The sequence below is a fragment of the Pristis pectinata genome, chromosome X, assembly GCF_009764475.1.
Source record: "Pristis pectinata isolate sPriPec2 chromosome X, sPriPec2.1.pri, whole genome shotgun sequence".
NCBI classification, from domain to species: Eukaryota; Metazoa; Chordata; class Chondrichthyes; order Rhinopristiformes; family Pristidae; genus Pristis; species Pristis pectinata.
The window spans coordinates 12,224,945-12,243,278 of NC_067450.1; the positions used below are offsets into that span (position 1 = coordinate 12,224,945).

Consider the following 18,334-nt stretch of genomic DNA (forward strand, 5'->3'; position numbering starts at 1 on the left):
AGTAAGTCGCCCCCTGCGCTCCATGGGAACAAGGTATGATACTGAATCAAGGTAGTTTGCAGGGATCTCTAAGAGAGGGACGCAAAAAGTGCGAGGGAGGGGTTTTCAGGGCTCAGCTGAAGGCACGGCTACCAATGTCAGAGCAAAAACAGCATGAGGCTGGGACTGGAGGTGTGCAGGAGGTTTGGATTGTTGTCAACGTGGGTGTGCAGGCAACAGAGTTTTGGATGAGCTTACATTAATGGTGGGTGGAACACGTCTGTGAGATATCCAAGTATTCCTATGACACTCCTCTGCTTTTACCAGAGATGCCTTTTTCCCAATATTTTCTTATGACATAGGAGGCCATCCAGCCCATCACATCCATGCCAGCTCTGACACCAATCCCATCAATGCCTTACAATGCCTTAGCTGCCTTACTCGGTTTCATTTATCTGGGGCTAAAGCAGCTGGAGGAGTGCCACAGAAATGTTAATGAGCTTTCAGACCAGGCCCCAACTGACCTCTTCGATGGATGTTAAAGAATCCATTGCATTATTTCAGCCAAGTCCAGGGAATTTCTCCCTGGCAAACCAGGCTGTATTTTTCCCTCATTGAACATCACCATCTGAGAATTATTGCATTGGTGCGTGGGAGCCTGTTCCACACAAACTGGTGCCCACGTTACAATAATCGCTATACTTCAAAAGACCAGAAGACATAGGAGCAGAATTAGGCCATTCGGCCCATCGAGTCTGCTCCGCCATTCGGTCATGGCTGATTTCTTTTTTTCAACCCTATTCTCCCCGTAACCCTTAACCCCCTTACCAGTCAAGAACCTATCAATCTCTGCCTTAAATACACCCAATGATTTGGCCTCCACAGCCATCTGTGGCAACGAATTCCACAGATTCACCGCCCTCTGGCTGAAGGAATTCCTCCTCATCTCAGTTCTAAAGGGACGTCCCTTTATTCTGAGGCTGTGCCCTCGGATCCTGGACTCTCCCACTGATGGAAACTTCTTCTCCACATCCACTCTATCCAGGCCTTTCAGTATCCGGTAGGTTTCAATGAGGTCTCCTCTCATCCTTCTAAACTCCATCGAGTACAGGCCCAGAGACATCAAACGCTCCTCATAGGTTCAGCCTTTCATTCCCGGGATCATTCTTGTGAATCTCCTCTGGACCCTCTCCAGGGCCAGCACATCTTTCCTGAGATATGATCATCCAGTGAGGCTTTATAGGTGGAGCTGAGAATTAAGAAGGGGACGATCGCCTTGTACTACAGGCCCCCGAATAGTCAACGGAAATTAGAAGAACAAATATGCAGGGAGATTGTGCAGAGTTGTAAGAATAACAGGGTTGTCATAGTAGGAGATTTTAACTTTCCGAACTTAGACTGGGACTGCCGTACCATCAAGGGCTTAGATAGGGTGGAATCTGTTAAGTGCATCCAGGAAAGTTTCCTTGGGCAATATACAGAGGGCCTGGAGGAGTATAAGGGATGCAGAAGTGTACTCAAGAAGGAAATCAGGAGGGCAAAAAGGGGGCATGAGATAGCTTTGGCAGAGAAAACTAAGGAAAATCCAAAGAGATCTGATGTATATTAAGGGAAAAAAAGTAACTGGAGAGAGAACAGGGCCCCTCAAAGACCAAAGTGGACATCTCTGTGTGGAGCTGCAGGAGATGGACGAGGTCATCAATGAGTATTTCTCCTCTGTTTTTGCCGTGGAGAAAGACATGAAGACTTCGGAATTAGGAAAAATAAATGGGGAGATCTTGGGGACAGTCCGCATTACAGCAGAGGGGCTGCTGGATGTCTTATCATGTATGAAGGTCGACAAATCTCCAGGGCCTGACCAGGTATATCCAAGAACACTGTGGAAAGCTAGAGAAGGAATTGCAGGAGCTCTGGCTGAGATATATGCATCACCGTTAGCGATGGGCGAGGTGCCAGAAGACTGGAGGGTGGCAAATGTTGTGCCTTTATTTAAGGGCAGCAAAGAAAAACCTGGGAACTATAGATCAGTAAGCCTAACATCTGTGGTAAGTAAGCTACTAGAGGGGATTCTGAGGGATAACATATACATACATCTGGAAAGGCGAGGGTTGATTCGGGCTAGTCAGCATGGCTTTGTGCATGGGAGATCGTGTCTCACGAACTTGATTGGGTTTTTTGATGAGGTGACCAAGAAAGTTGATGAGGGCAGGGCGGTAGACTTCAGTAAGGCCTTTGAGAAGGCTCCGCATGGTAGGCTGCTATGGAAAGTTAGATCGCATGGAATCCAGGGAGAGCTGGCTAACTGGATACACTACTGGCTTGATGGCAGGAAGCAGAGGATAATGGTGGAAGGTTGTTTCTCGGATTGGAGGCCCGTGACTAGTGGTGTTCCACAGGGCTTGGTGCTGGGCCCGTCGTTGTTGGTCATCTATCTCAACAACTTGGATAAGAATGTACAAGGCGTGGTTAGTAAATTTGCAGATGACACTGAGGTATGTGGTATAGTGGACAATGAAGAAGATTATCAGAAATTACAGGTGGATCTTGATCAGCTGAGTAAGTGGGCCGAGGAATGGCAAATAGAGTTTAATTCGGTAAGTGCGAGGTGTTGCATTTTGGAAAGTCAAATTAAGGTAGGACTTTCACAGTGAACAGCAGGGTCCTGGGGAGTGTTGTAGAACAGAGGGACCTTGGAATACAAGTACCTGGTTCCCTGAAAATTGAGTCACAGGTAGGCAGGGTGGTGTAGAAGACTTTTGGCACACTGGCCTTCATCAGTCAGGGCACTGGGTATAGAAGTTGGGAGGTCATGGTGTGGTTGTACAGGACGCTGGTGAGGCCGCACTTGGAGTATTGTGCTCTGCTTTGGTCACCCTGTTGCAGGAAAGATGTTATTAAACTGGAAAGAGTGCAGAGAAGATCTACAAGGATATTGCCTGGACTTGAGGGACTGAGTTATAGGGAGAGGTTAGACAGGCTATGACTTTATTCCTTAGAGTGTAAGAGACTGAGAGGTGATCTTATAGAGGTGTATAAAATCATGAGGGGCATAGATAGGGTGCATGCACACAGTCCTTTTTCCCCAGAGGTGGGGTATCAAGAACTAGAGGGCACAGGCTTAAGGTGAGGGGGGAAAAGTTTAAGAGGAACATGAGAGGCAACTTTTTTACACAGCGGGAGGTATCTATATGGAACGAGCTGCCAGAAGAAGTGGTTGAGGCAGGTACAATAACAACTTTTAAAAGACACTTGGACAGGTACATGGATTGGAAAGGTTGAAAAGGATATGGACCAAACGTGGGCAAATGGGACGAGCTTGGATGGGGCATCTTGGTCGGCATGGACCAGTTGGGCCAAAGGGCCTGTTTCCGTGCTCTGTGACTCTATGACCTTGCTGTGTGCTAATTGGCTGCTGCCTTACCTATATTACAGTTCAAAGCCATCTCGTTGGCTGCAAAGAGTCTTGGGACATCACGAAAGGTGATACAGAAATCCGATTATTTTTTCCTCCTCATAGCCTGTCATGCAACCCCTGCCCCTCAACTTCCATACCACCACCAGACCCACGAATAGCAAGCAGGGGGTGCTCTCTCTGCCATGTTCTCCTCTCCACGCCTGAGGGTGCCATCTCCCTGTTAGGACACAGATCAATACACTTCAGTTGCAATCAGCTACCCAAGTGCCTTTGTGTGAGCCGAGACTTTGCAGGGCTATTGGACTGGTGGGACGCCACCAGGTAAGACTTCCCAACATCCACAGAGGTGCTCCATCTTGCGGGAGGCACTCTCACCATTGAGTCAGAAACGTGAGCACTAAAACCTGGGCTGATGGTCCGGTGCAGCACTGAGGAAGTGCTGCCTTTCAGATAAGATGTAACACCATGGCCCACGTCCATTCCTTCAGTTGGACATAAAAGATCCCATGGCTCAATCTGAGAAAGCAGCTGGTGAATTCTCCCTACCATCCCGGCCAATATTTATCCCTCAATGAGCGTCACTAAAACAGCTGCTCTGTTTATCATCACATTGCGGCTGGTGGGCTCTTGCTGTGTACAAATTGGCTGATGAGTTTGCACCATTACAACAGGGTCGCAATTTCGGATGTTCTACATCAGCTGTGAGGCACTTTGAGACATCTCGAACTGTGAAAGGCGCTATAGAAATGCAAATCTTGTTCTTTTATTGAAATGATGTTAAGTATTTGGAATAACCCAGCCCAACGAGGAAGAAGGGTCAAAGACTTCAGCTGAAGGTGCAGTTGGATGGAGGTCGAGGTGAGCAAATGTACAATAGAGGTGTCTGTCTCTGAACCTTGACTTCCTTCTGTGCTGAAGTGGATCAGGGGGGTAAAGAAGGCGTACAGCATCGTGTTTGCCTTCATCTGGTGGGGCACTGAGTATAAAAGTTGGCAAGTCATGTTCCAGCTGTATAAAACTTTGGTTCGGCCACATTTGGAGTATTGTGTGCAGTTCTTTCTCCGAGGGTCAAAATGTCCAATACTAGACGACATACATTTAAGGTGAGAGGGGGTAAATTCAAAGGAGATGTGCGGGGCAAATTTTTACACAGAGAGCAGTGGGTGCCTGGAATGCACTGCCAAGGGTGGGGGTGGAGGCAGATACAATAGAGGCGTTTAAGAGACTCTTAGATAGGCACGTGAATGTGCAGAGAGTGGAGGGATGGGGACATTGTGCAGGCAGAAGGGAATTTAGTTAGACGTTTAATTACTAGTTTAATTAGTTCGGCACAGACATGGTGGGCCGAAGAGCCTGTTCCTGTGCTGCACTGTTTTGTGTTCTGTAGTTTGTGTTCAATGTTCTATGTTCCATGTTCTGGTCGCCCCATTACGGGAAGGATGTGGAGGCTTTGGAGAGGGTGCAGAAGAGGTTCACCAGGATGCTGCCTGGATTGGAGAGTATTAGCTATCAGGAGAGGTTGGACAAACTTGGGTTGTTTTCTCTGGGGTGTCGGAGGCTGAGGGGAGACCTGATAGAAGTTTATGAAATTATGAGAGGCACAGATAGAGTAGACAGTCAGAGTCTGTTTCCCAGGGTGGAAATGTCAAATACTAGAGGGCAGAGGTTTAAGGTGAGAGGGGGAAAGTTTAAAGGAGATGTGTGAGGCAAGTTTTTTACACAGAGAGTGGTGGGTGCCTGGAATGCGCTGCCAGGGGATGTGGTGGAGGCAGATACGATAGTGGGGTTTAAGAGGCATTTAGACAGACATAGGACCAGGCAGGGGATGGAGGGATATGGACCATGTGCAGAGAGATGGGATTAGTTTGTATTGACATCGTGTTCGGCACAGACACGATGGGCCGAAGGGCCTGATCCTGTGCTGTACTGTTCTGTGTTCCGTGTATCCAAGTACCTGTCCTAATGCCTTTTAAACATTGTAATTGTACCTGCCTCTGGCAGCTCATTCCACATACCCACCACCCTCTGTGGAAAAGCTTGCCCCTTTAAATCCCTCCCCTCTCACTTTAAACCTATTCTACCCCAGGAAAAAGACCCTGAATATCTGTCCTTCATAATTTTACGGTCACGCCTCAGCCTCCTACGTTTCAGTGAGAACAATTCTAGCCTGTCCAATCTCTCCTTATAACTACAGCCCTCCATTCCAGGCAACATCCCGGTGAATCTCTTCTGCACTCTCTCTGCTGCTACCACATCCTTCCTATGGTGTGGTGACCAGAACTGTACACAATACTCTAAGTGTACACAGTACTCCAAGGGATGGGTCATTTAGGTCTAAGATGAGGAGAAATTTTGTCACTCAGAGGTTGGTGAATTTTTGGAATTCTCTGCCTCAGAGGGCTGTGGAGTTCAGTCATTCACAAGATGCACAAGAGTCAGTTATTCTCCACACATTCGCCTCAGCTCCCCCCAGATTTTACCACCCACCGCCTGTCTTTGGGATGTGGGAGGAAACAACAGCCCCCGGGGGGAAACCCACAGGGTCACAGGGAGAACCTACAAACTCCACACAGACAGCACTGGAGGTCGGGATCGAACCCCGGTCTCTGGAGCTGTGAGGCAGCGGCTCTACCCGCTGTACCACTGGGCCACCCTTTGGAGATAAGGTAAGATCTCTTTATTAGTCACATGTACATCAAAACGCACAGTGAAATGCATCTTTTGCATAGAGTGTTCTGGGGGCAGCCCGCAAGTGTCACCACACTTCCGGCGCCAACATAGCATGCCCACAACTTCCTGACCCGTACGTCTTTGGAATGTGGGAGGAAACCGGAGCACCCGGAGGAAACCCAAGCAGACATGGGGAGAACGTACAAACTCCTTACAGACAGTGGCCGGAATTGAACCCGGGTCGCTGGCGCTGTAATAGCATTATGCTAACCGCTACCCTACCGTGCCTGCCATCTACACTACCGTGCCTAAACCACTGATGCAGTCTCTTGCCACACCTCACAGGTGGGTCAGTCATTTAACTGACCACTGTAAATTGCCCCCATTGTGTGGGTGAGGGGTAGAATCTGGGGGGAGTTGGTGGGAATGTGGGGAGAATAAAATGGGATTAGTGTAGGATTAGTGGTTGGTGGTCTCGCCTGTTTCCGCGTTATATAACTCTCTTCTGCACCCACAAAGGTTAACAATCAGCAACAGAGGGAGGTATCATCAACTGCACTCCCTTTTAATCCCACAGTGCAACTTCTATCTAATTCCCAGCACTGTGCTTGTGCCAGTAGAAATGATCACAGCACACCATGTGGACAGATACCTGACGCTTTGGCTCTGTGACTAGTTTTCCCTGCCTGCTTCGTTTGGAGAATGCAGCATTTCAGCAAATGCCAGCCTTGGGTTCAGTGTTAACGTCTCTGCCCCCTTCGTATTGGTATTGGCTTATTGTTGTCACTTGCACCGAGGTACAGTAAAAAACGTGTCTTGCATACCGATTGTACAGATTCATTCGTTACACAGTGCATTGAGGTAGTACAGGGTAAAAACAATAACAGAATACAGAGTAAAGTGTCAAAGCTACAGGGAAGTGCATTGCAGGTAGAAAATAAGGTGCAAGGTCAAGCAAGGTAGATTTTCAAGAGTCCATCTCATCGTATAAGGGAACCATTCAATAGTCTTATCACTGTGGGATAGAAGCTGTCCTTCAGCCTGGTGGTATGTGCCCTCAGGCTCCTGTATCTTCTACCTGATGGGAGGAGGGAGAAGAGAGAATGACCTGGGTGGGTGGGGTCTTTTATGCTGGCAGCTTCACCAAGGCAGCGAGAGGTAAAGACAGAGTCCATGGAGGGGAGGCTGGTTTCCGTGATGCGCTGGGCTGTGTCCACAACTCTCTGGAGTTTCTTGCAGTCCTGGGCAGAGCAGTTGCCATACCAAGCCGTGATAACCACCATCCACCCACCCGCCCCCCCCCCCACTGCCCCCCCCCAGCCAGCGCAGACCTCCTCAGCCTTACTTGGAGTTCGTTGCTGATACAAAATGGGTAAGTGTTATCCTGTGATCACACCTAGAGTGGGTCTTCCAATAATCTGAAGGTCTGGGGAACAAATCAAGAGGTGCGTAAAGGTACACAAATAGAATTCATTGCAGCAAACATCACTCCTGCTTGGCTGAGTGGCCAGTAATGTGAAGCCACACAGTGAGCTGTTTCAGCTTCCCCACTTTGAATAAATATTTAAATGAATGTAATCGAACTGCAAAACAGAAGTGCCTGTTAGGAACTCTCTCAGAATGCCTCACCGAGCATTCCACTCTCACTACTTTGCTCCCTCTCCGGGCGTAAACTCTCTCCTCTGCACATGACTGATATCTGGGCCACTGGACTGGTGGCAGGAGAGTTTTGATCCAAGTCCAAGTAACATCATGCAGTCTGACTTAAACAGAAAGCCAGCGAGGCCAACTCTGGTTGGATTTTTTTTTACCCTGGAGGTTTCATCACGCCCTAAACTGCCTTTCTCCCGACAAGTGAGCCAAGAGTCGCGATGCACATTTGAAAGACGGCCGAGCAAGTGCCATAGGTTATGTGGGCACAGATGGGCAACGCGGTGCCCCATCATGCCAAAGCTGCAAAGGAGTGGGTCATCGCAGCTGACTGTTCCTAAGTTGCGGATGAAGCTGCAAACAATACCGTGAGCTCCCTGATCAGAAAATCAGCGCCTCGAGGAACCCCTCCAACGACGTACAAACTAGCCTGATTTACTGAAGACTCTTAACCTTTGCATTTATGCTGTGGAATCCAGAGAAAACGGACAACCAGGGTGATGATCTCTGCACAGATGATGATTTTCTTTTATTTGCTCACAGGATGTGGACATTGCTGGCATTTATTGCCCATCCCTAATTGCCCTGAACTGAGGAGGTAGTTAACAGTCAACCACATTGGTGGGTCTGGAGTCACGTATAGGCCCGACTGGATAAGGATGGAGAGTATACTCCCCCAAAGGTCCAGAATCACATGAGTTTTCATGATTTGTCATTATTACTGGTGACTAGATTTCTTTTTTAATTCCAAATATTTTTAATTATTGAATTTTCCCTGGTTGCCATGGTGGGATTCGAACTCACGGTCCCAGTCTCTGGAATGGTGGAGAGGCCAGGTTCCATATGCCAGCCCACCCCACATTACTGACAAGTCTCATTCATTTATCCCCATGGATCTTTTGTGCCTCAACAGGGCAGGTAGAACCTCCCTCTAAGCCTTCTCCAAAGTCCAGTGCTTCATTGCACTAGCACCAGGTTTGCGACATTGGTGGAGGTGAGCTCAAGCCACGCGCCACTGTTGCATTTGTGAGGCCTTGGAATGCAACACAGCACAGAATAAGGGGGTCAGCTGTTCTGGAAAGAGATGAGGTGGAGATTCTTCTCCCAGAGGGCAATGTTTCTCTGGAACTCTCTCCCCCAGACAGCGGTGGGGGCCGAGTCACTGAATTTATTCAAGGCTGAGACAGACATCTGATCTAGGTTGGAGTCCAGAAATATGGGGAATGGGCAGGAAAATGGAGCTCAGACCAAAATCAGATCAGCTATGGTTCTATTGAATGGTGGAGTAGACTTGGGGGGCTAAAGTCTATCATTTCTTATGTTCTTTGTGGTACTGGTCTGAATCCTGAGCTTGTGACACTGTAATGAGGCACTGAACTTTGGAGAAAACTGAATCTTCCACATCGGTCAGCTATATGTATCATCAGTGAAGAACAGCTCTTCTTCAGGTTCCTTGCTTCTAGTTGTTTATACAATCACCAGCAGAAAGTTCTTTAGACTGGGGTCCTTGCATGGGCATGGGTGACTGACAACGGACTCAGTCAGCACCACACAGCATGAACCTCTTGCATTCTTCACGTTTCCCAAATGTGCATTCCGAATCCAGAAAGGATTCACCAGGCTAATTCCCGGGATGAGAGGGTTGTCCTATCACAAGCAGCTGAAGGAATTAGATCTGCATTTGGAGTTTAGAAGAATGAGGGGTGATCTTACTGAAACATATCAGATCCTGATGGGACACGACAGGGTAGATGTGGAGATGTGTCCGCTAGTGAGAGACTCTTGAACAAGGGGACATAGTTACAGGATAAGGAGGCAGTCATTTAAGACTGAGGTACATAGAAATTTCTCCCAGAGGGTGGTGAATCTCTGGAATTCTCTGCCCTAGAGGGTTGTGGAAGTCAGACCACTGGGAGGATTTAAAGAGAGGGTAGATACATTTCTGGAAGATCGTGGAATTGAGGGAAATGGGGAAGCCTTCATACGTTAACCCTTTCATTCCTGGAATTATTCTCATAAACCTCCTCTGGACCTTCTTCAATGCCAACACATCCTTCCTTAGATATGTGGCCCAAAATTGCTCACAACACTCCACTGACCAACACCTTATAAAGCCTCAGCATTACATCCTTGCTTTTATATTCTAGTCCTCTCAAAATGAATGCTAACGTTGCATTTGCCTTCCTTACCACTGATTCAACCTGCAAGTTAACCTTCAGGGAATCCTGCACTGGGACTCCCATGTCCCTTTGCAACTCCGATTTCTGAATTCTCTCCCCATTTAGAAAATAGTCAACGCCTTTATTCCTTCTACGAAAGTGCATGACCGTACACTTACCCACGCTGTATTCCATCTGCCACTTCTTTGCCCATTCTCCCAACCTGTCCAAGTCCTTCTGCAGTCTCCCTGCTTCCTCAACATTACCTGCCCCTCCACCTATCTTTGTATCATCTGCAAACTTGGCCACAAAACCCCCAATTCCTTCATCCAGATCATAAACATATAACGTGAAAAGTAGCGGACCCAACACTGACTCCTAGGGAACACCACCTGTGGAACTCTCTACCTTCCTCAGTTTTCTCTCCCCGGGCAACCACAAATGCCTAAACTGGGGCAAACACTCCCTCATTTACCTCAGTCTCCCTTCTGCTGCTGTTTCAAGGTAACATTTGGAAACACTCTTGACTCTTGATCTTTGACCCCTCAGTGGAAGATGGTGAACAGGCAGGACAAAACTAATCGGATTGCTCATTCACAGGCTGTTGACCAGAGAGCTTATCAGTGACACTTTAAGTTTCACCAGCTTTGTGTGAGGGCACAGTTATTAATGTGTAATTTGGTCGTGAAAGCCAAGATCACTATTTTATTAGCAGGATCACCCATCAGGCTCCCCTTCCCCCACCAACCTCCCCTCGCTGTTTCAAAGTCCTCAGCAATGAGGAGGTCGAAGCATTGTACCTCCAGCAGAGTCCAGAGTTCAGCAGCCTCTGTCTTTTGGACCAGATGGTCCCTATCGTGTCTGCTCTGCCAGGAAAATTTCTAGAATGTAAATCAGACACAAACAGTTTCTTTTTTTAACAGGCGTCTCTTTTATTGTGTCACAGGGACCACGTGGAATTTATGTGGGTCTCTGCCATCATTAATTGAATCCAGGGATAGTGCAGGTAAAAGATCAGATGGGGTTGCATCAACCAGTACCACATGCTTCTGTTTCTTACGTTCTCTGCCCTGACTGGTCTGTGCTGCTAGTTATGCCCCACACCAACATCCTCATACCCCTCTTCACCTCTTCACTAGGAACACAAAAAAAATAGGAGCAGGAGTGAGCCTCTCAGTCCCTCAAACCTGCCCCATAGAACAGTAGAGCACAGCAACAGGCCCTTCGGCCCACCCTGTCTGTGCCGACCATGATGCCAATACAAGCTGATCCCATCTTCCTGCACGTGGTCTGTATCCTTCCATTCCCTGCCTGTCTAAAGGTTGCGATTGTATCTGCCTCCACCCCCACCCCCGGCAGCGCATTCCAGGCACCCACCGCTCCCTGTGTACAAACTTGCCCCGCACACCTCCCTTAGACTTTCCCCCTCTCACCTTAAATTTGTATTTGACATTTCCACTCTGGGAAACAGACTCTGACTGTCTACTCTATCTATGCCTCTCATAATTTTATAAACCTCTATCAGGTCTCCCCTCAGCCTCTGACACTCCAGAGAAAACAATCCAAGTTTGTCCAGCCTCTCCTTACAGCTCATACTCTCTAATCCAGGCAGCATCCTGGTGAACCTCTTCTGCACCCTCTCCAAAGCCTCCACATCCTTCATGTAATGGGGTGACCAGAACTGCACACAATACTCCAAATGTGGCCCAAGTAAAGTTTTATACAGCTGTAACATGACTTCCTGACTTTTATACTCAACGTCCCGACCTATGAAGGGAGGCACACCACACGCCTTCTTTACAAGCCTGTCTACTTGTGTTGCCACTTTCAGGGAGCTCTGGACTTGCACCCCAAGATCCCTCGGTACATCAATGCTCCCAAGGGTCCTGCCATTTACTGTACACTTTCCCCTTAGACTTGACCTCCCGAAGTGCAACACCTCACACTTGTCCGGATTAAACACCATCTGCCACTTCTCTGCCCACGTTTCCAACTGGTCTACATCCTGCTGAATCCTTTGACGACCTTCCTCACTGTCCACAGCTCTGCCAATTTTTGTGTTTTGTGCAAACTCACCAATCAGCCCACCCACATTTTCGTCCAAGTCATTTACATATATATATCACAGAACAAAAGAGGTCTCAGCATCCTTGAGGAACCATTAATATGATTAATAGTTGATCTTTCCCAAGCCACATCTCCACTTCTGTGCCAGTTCCCCAGAGCCCTCAATTCCATGATCTTTCATGCATATAATAATCCAATAGAACTAATGAAGCCAGCCCATTAACCCGTGAGCGACAGTCAGCCTTGCCACTGAGTGGGAGCTTGGCTTTCCTTTACCTCCTCCCAGATCCCCGCCCCAGGATCACCACAGAATCACGCTACCACTCACCACCAGCTGCCTGCCCCTGGACAGAGCTGGGACAATGAAGTTGCCCAGGATTCCACGCAGACGACTCGCAGAATACACCCTGGAGTTCAGGGTCAGAGCCCTGCCAACCTCCCGAGGCCTCACGGGCAGCGATGACCTTGCTCCACCTTGTGGGTGGGGGCTCCACCCAACGTCCAACTCGGGACAGGGTGGCAAAGCTAGTCCGACCCCTCTGTCTCCATGAACAGACCCCAAGCATGCCTTAGATCCAAATGGTGGCAGCACGCCACTGCAGACCTCGATGCCAATGTTCTGAGCTTGCGACAAGAGTGGCTAACCAGGTTGGGTCTGTATTATTTGCCTAGAAGAATGACGGGTGATCTTATTGAGACATATCAGATTCTGAAGGGGCTTGACAGCAGATGTTGAGATGTTTCCACCAGTGGGTGAGTCTATTGAGGGGACATAGTTACAGGATTAGGGGTCGGTCAGTTAAAATGGAGGTGTGTAGAAACATCACAGAGGTGGGGTGAATCTCTGGAATTCTCTGCCCTGGAAGGTTATGGAGGCTGGATCACTGGGGGTAGTTAAAGAGGAGGTTTAAGTGCAAGTTTATTGACATGAACCAGGGTACAAATGCCATGAAAATTAGCTTTTTGCAGCAGCAGCACAGCACATTACAAACGTGCCAAACATAAATTAATATAAACTTAAATTAACATTAAATTAAAGCTGGAGATATTTCTGAAAAATCAGGGAATTGAGTACAGGCACCAGCCGTTAAGGTGGGATCCTGGTTCTGCTTTAGAATTACTTCTTACTGTTCCAAGAGAAAGTTTAAAGGCCCAGCACTGTGCCAGTAAAGATGCTACAGCATAACTTCACAAGCTACAGCTGTAGCTCAGTGGGTAATAGGCTCACCTTGAAGTCTGAAGGTTGTGAGTTCAAGCCTCGCAACAGACAAACGAACATGTAATCCAGTCAGCACTAACAGTTGGAAGAAAAGATAGGGTGACGGTGAGCAGCAGTGTTTCCCCCACACACCCACAGCCAATGCTTATCCCGAAATCAATGTCACTGGAAAAGATGAGTGATTTGGCCATTGTCACACCGCTGTATGTGGGAGCTTGCAGTGTGAAACTGGCAGCCACGTTCACTATGTTACTAAAATGACTACACTTTGAAAAGCATTTCATCAAATATTGTGTCCAGTTCTGGTCACCTCATTATAGGAAGGATGTGGAAGCTTTAGAGACGGTGCAGAGGAGATTTACCAGGATGCTCCCTGGATTGGAGAGCATGTCTTATGAGGATAGGTTGAGCGAGCCAGGGATTTTCTCTTTGAAGAGAAGAAGAATGAGAGGTGACTTGATAGAGGTGGACAAGATGATAAGAGGCATAGATCGAGTGGACAGTCAGAGACTTTATCCCAGGGTGACAATGGCTAACACGAGGGGACATAATTTTAAAGTGATTGGAGGAAGGTATAAGGGAGATGTCAGAGGTAAGTTCTTTACACAGAGAGTGGTGGGTGCGTGGAACGCACTGCCGGCAGAGGTTGTGGGGGGCAGATACATTAGGGACATTTAAGAGACTCTTAGATAGACACGTGAATGATAGAGAAATGGGGAGGCTATGTGGGAGGGAAGGGTTAGATAGATCTTAGAGCAGGATAAAATGTCAGCACAACATTGTGGGCTGAAGGGCCTGTACTGTGCTGTAGTGTTCTATGTTCTAAATATAATGTGCTTTGGGATCTGGGGCAACAAACAAAATGCTGGAGGGACTCAGTGGGTCAGACAGCACCCAGATGAAGGGTCTCGACCTGAAACGTCGACTGTCCATTTCCCTCCACAGATGCTGCCCAACCCGCTGAGTTCCTCCAGCGTCTCTTGTGTTGCTCCAGGTTCCAGTATCTGCTGTCTCTTGTTCAGCCTGGGCACCAGTGTGAAGTGGGTGCTTGGAAACTGGCAATTTGTCTTGCCTGCTTCAATGGAAACCCAGAGAAAGGCAGAGAGTAACAGTGATCATCCACTTGCTGGTGTCTGTATAGCACTGCAGTGCCAGGTGAATTTCACTCCATTACCCGGTTTGCAAAGCAAATTCGGCACGTCCCCACTGACCCTCGCCAATATTTACCGATGCACCATAGAAAGCATCCTATCCAGATGCATCACAGCTTGGTACGGCAACTGCTCTGCCCAGGACCGCAAGAAACTGCAGAGAGTTGTGAACACAGCTCAGTTCATCACGAAAACCAGCCTCTCCTCCAGGGACTCTGTCTACACTTCCTGCTGCCTCAGGGAAGCAGCCAGTATAATCAAGGACCCCTTCCACCCTGGACATTCTCTCTTCTCCCCCCTCCCATTGGGTAGAAGATACAAAAGCTTGAGAGCACACACCACCAGGCTCAAGGACGGCTTCTATCCTGCTGTTGTAAGATTCTTGAATGGACCTCTTGTATGATAAAGTTGAACTCTCGATCTCACAATCTACCTCATGATGACCTTGCACCTTATTGTCTGCCTGCACTGCACTTTCTCTGTAACGGTAACACTTTATTCTGCATTCTGCTATTGCTTTTCCCTTTGTACTACCTCAATGTCCTTATGTATGGAATGATCTGTATGGACGGTATACAAAACAAAGTTTTTCACTGTACCTCGGTACATGTGACAATAATAAACCGATTTCAATGTGTGTGAATGGTGCGTGCACTGGCCATTGAACAGCATCACAGTCAAAGGCACTTTGGCCAACTCCACAGAGCGGAATTGCACTTTGACCCCTGGCAAGTTCTCTCGTCAGTACTTTATGCCCTCTCGTAGGGGGCTGGATTCCCACACTGCGCCTTTAAGATACCCTGCCACTCACAGGCAGACACTGCCTGAGACAAGCCATTCACAGCACTTGCCTGAAAAAGTGCATCGGCGATACAAAACAAGGCAAACTGCAGCTGCAGCTTTCAACAAACTGACAGAGATCGGATTCCCAGGACTACAGTCATCGCACGAGCAACCTTAATTTCACAGCATGACACACTAAAACAGCCGCTCATCACTTTAATTCATTATCAATATTTTTTATTGCAAATCAGAACTGTGTGTCAAGAGGAAGGGGCTATTATTTGATAGACTCATGCCTGAGTCACATAACCTTTAAACTTCACTGGGCAGAAAGCTAAATCAGGGAGCCGTGGGAAAGACATGCTGGAGAAATGAGGTATTTTGAAAGCGAGTTTTATTCAGAGTGTTTGGAAGCTGTTGCTCAATATGGTACCTGACAGTGCAATCCTTGCAGGGTTACTGGAGTAAATGATAACAGCTTTTGTGTGCTCTGGACTGTTCAAGCCACTTTAATCGCAGAAAGACTCATTAACTCTTGAAGCCCTGAGCATCTCCCTGCCCACCCTCCTTCTGTATCGATCCACCCCTGGAGCTCTTCATGACTTGGCAAAGCTAACTGCAATTTAAAGTTGTCCATTATAGATGGCTATCTTTGATCCAGTTTATTAAAGATGTTTTATTTCTTTTTAGAAATTTTCGAGAGTTCTGGAAAAGTTTGGTGTGGGCGGGCTAATCGGGCAGCTCTTCCAAAGGGCCGGGAGAGACTGTGGGCCAAATGGCCCATGCATGTGGGTTTTCCAGCAGTTAGCCAAGATCTGGGGAAATCCCAGGCAATTCCCACCTCTCCCCCCTCTGCCCCTTGGCTCAAGGGCTCCCAGTACAGTTATAGCCACAACGTCTGCTCCTGTGCCTGACATCAGGCAAATCCGACACTGATCTGGAATCAAACAGCTCCGGGCTTCACAGACAGCATTCACAGACCAGTCCAGTCCAGTAGGAGACCATTCAGCCCTCAGTATCCATACTAGCTGTTTGAAAGAGTGCTCCAAGCAGAGCACACCTCTCCCCCCCTCCACCACTACTCTATCCCCTCAATCCTGTAAGTCGTTTCAAAACCAAAATATCTGCTTCTCATACTGCTTACAAGCAAAAGAAAAATTACCAAGCAGGGAGGGAAAAAGGGTGATTCATTTCACACTGGCAGTCAAACAAATGAAAGGATTTTATTTGGTCAATTGACTCCAAAACTAGTGTTCACAGCTGCCCGTGCTCTTAAGAGATTGCTCTCAAATCCTAATAGCTTTTCGGAATACATCAAAGTGACCTCTTGTCAGGATCCCAGCAGCGCCTCACAGACACCGGCAGCATTCTGTCAGAGGTTTTTTTCAAAAAGTTCCCTGTCAGGGCACAGTGACCAGAAAATCGACAAAACAGGTGTGAGTTATGTCTTCAATTGAAAGCCTGAGGGGTTGTAATTATTCCAGCCAGTTCTGCACACACACACACACACACATACACACACACACACACACACACACACACACACACACACACAAAGACATGCGCGTGCACACGCATATAAGTAGATGTGTACACACACAGATAAGCGTGCACGCACACACACATTGACACACACTGACACGCACACTCACGCACTGACACACACACACACACATACACACACACACACACTCACGGTCAGACAAACGTGTATGCCACACAAGGTTTAAGTCACTAACCTCGTACTCTGTAACAACATCCGCACTTTGCCAGGATCTTGCGGAACAAATATTGGCACGCGCAGCCCGACCGCTGGTGCCCGCTCTTCATGCTGCCTGGTTGGCGCTCATGCCAGCCTGCCGTGAGGACTGTGGCACCTTGGCCATGTACATGGAGAGCCAGCAGTCAGGGTGGGTTGTTGCTCTGTGCGCACAGATATACATGCGAGAAAACTGCTCACTCCAGTACAGGCACAGCACATGAAGTAACGGTTTGCTTCTCTTGGAAGCGGGTGGAGACTCTGCCTTCACTCGCTCTCTCTCTCTCTCTCTCTCTCTTTCTCTCTCAATCTGTGACTCTTCCAGCAATCAAGGACCACCCCCTCTGCTGCTCTCTGCAGCACTGACTGCAGATTCTGAGGCCTTGCAAAGGGTTGAGAGCACACAAGCTTTCTGTACAGCCGGGTAAAAGTCCAGAGTAATCATCAGCCATTCTAGGGGCCTGAACTGACAGTTGTCTCCAAGAAAACTCTGCACCCTGAGTGAGGCAAAATTCCAAGCCGTCTGCTTTAGTGTCTGCGTGTGAGCTCGATGAAAACCAGGGTCCGAGTGAAATAGTCTAAAAATGGAAAGTGTGTGAAACAGTTGCAACTTAATCTAATGGGTGGATGGGTTGGGGGTTCTCGCTGTGGAGAAGGGGTTCTAGGTACCTTGTGTGGTTTCTAAAACCAGGGCTGAAATGCCCCCACTTCCTGCATGCCCTTCTGTAACCCAGTCCACTGCCAACACCAGAACACTGAGGTCAAAGGACAGAGTTAAAGGCATAATTCTCTTTATGTGAAATAAGGTCACATGGAGCCATTTTTTTTACAGGAGTGACAGATCCTGACCACGACTGGGAAAACTGTGGAGCAAAGAGTTGTGTGCATCGATCGGGCACAGCAGGAGTATATGATGTCAGCCTCCAGACACTGGACACTCGAATGACAACACTTGACGGCAGCAGATGCCATGTGTGAATTAAGAAGGGGACCCTCAGCATTAAGTACAGGGTCCACAGAATGTCAGGAGGGGAAGGCTTTGAAGAGGAGTTCCTCTGCACAACATGCTTCCCAGAATTTTACCTCCGATTTTTGGGCTCCCTTTTCTGGCAGTGGACAGGCCAATGGGGTTACTCTTTCTGTCAAGACATGCCTGTGGGACTGCTGCCCTTCAGTGGATGAGCCAGTCGGTGCCACAGCGGAGTAGGGTCTGGACAACAGGGCTGATAAATGGAAGTAACATTGGACCCACAGGGCTGGGCACAGACCATCTCCATCCTGAGAGAATGTAACTCTGCCCCCTTCAATGACATTCACAACCAAATCCCCCAATAATCCCACTGACCAGAAGCTCAGCGAGAAATGTCTGTCTGTCTCGTCACGAAGGCTAAATCCTGCATCTTCTCACCTTACAGCCCAGTGGGAGCACAGCCGCCACAGACGCACCATGCCAGGTCAAGAAGACAGCTCCCAACCAGCTTT

General features: G+C 48.2%; 1 protein-coding gene across 3 annotated transcripts in view; it reads right to left on the reverse strand.

Annotated features, from left to right (window-relative positions):
* The window catches only part of LOC127567001 (rho guanine nucleotide exchange factor 25-like), a 156,260-nt gene extending 139,013 nt beyond the window's left edge, over positions 1 to 17,247 (reverse strand). For all 3 annotated transcript variants that reach the window (XM_052009608.1, XM_052009607.1, XM_052009606.1), the window contains exon 1: positions 16,833 to 17,247. In XM_052009608.1, coding sequence (XP_051865568.1) covers positions 16,833 to 16,923 — 91 coding nt within the window. In that variant the 5' untranslated portion in view covers positions 16,924 to 17,247. The remainder of the gene's footprint in view (positions 1 to 16,832) is intronic.
* Positions 17,248 to 18,334: the final 1,087 nt, after the last annotated feature.